Source organism: Penaeus monodon, chromosome 33 (genome assembly GCF_015228065.2).
Source record: "Penaeus monodon isolate SGIC_2016 chromosome 33, NSTDA_Pmon_1, whole genome shotgun sequence".
Classification (NCBI taxonomy): domain Eukaryota; kingdom Metazoa; phylum Arthropoda; class Malacostraca; order Decapoda; family Penaeidae; genus Penaeus; species Penaeus monodon.
This window is the reverse complement of record NC_051418.1, coordinates 31,426,421-31,426,862: the sequence shown is the minus strand read 5'-3', so window position 1 is coordinate 31,426,862 and position 442 is coordinate 31,426,421. Positions and strand designations below refer to the sequence as shown.

The window sequence follows — 442 nt, the reverse complement described above, 5'->3', positions numbered from 1 at the left end:
CTCAAAATGCGTATTTTCAAGGAAGTTTATAACACTACGCCTTTATCTAATCTCGTTCTATCTTTCGTCCAAATACGCTGCTTCCTTCGTCCAGCTCTTCCTCACCTGATCATGGGCCTTCTGGCTATGATGTCGAACTCGAACCCTTCGTCAGTAGCGACGTCGCGGAAGTTCACGAGGACGTCAGTTAGAAATCGGAACTTCTGCGGGTAAAGTTCCCGCATCTGGAGGGCGACCCGGTGACTGTCGGCCAGGATGGAGTCGCCGCCGTCGCCCTCGAACTGGCTGATGCAATGCAACAGCTGGACCTTGCAACACGAACAGAGGAGAGCTCCGTAAAAGAGGTATTTCGAGAGGTTCTTAGTTGTTGTTTTTTTTACGTCGCAGCGGGAACAGGAAGGAGAAGTGCACGACAAGTGAGCCATGCGAAGTGAAAAAACGT

General features: G+C 50.7%; 1 protein-coding gene across 1 annotated transcript in view; it reads right to left on the bottom strand.

Annotated features, from left to right (window-relative positions):
• Positions 1-442, bottom strand: part of LOC119594337 (gamma-butyrobetaine dioxygenase-like) — a 13,098-nt gene that overhangs the window by 7,640 nt on the left and 5,016 nt on the right. The window contains exon 8 of the mRNA XM_037943395.1: positions 106-308. Coding sequence (XP_037799323.1) covers positions 106-308 — 203 coding nt within the window. The remainder of the gene's footprint in view (positions 1-105; positions 309-442) is intronic.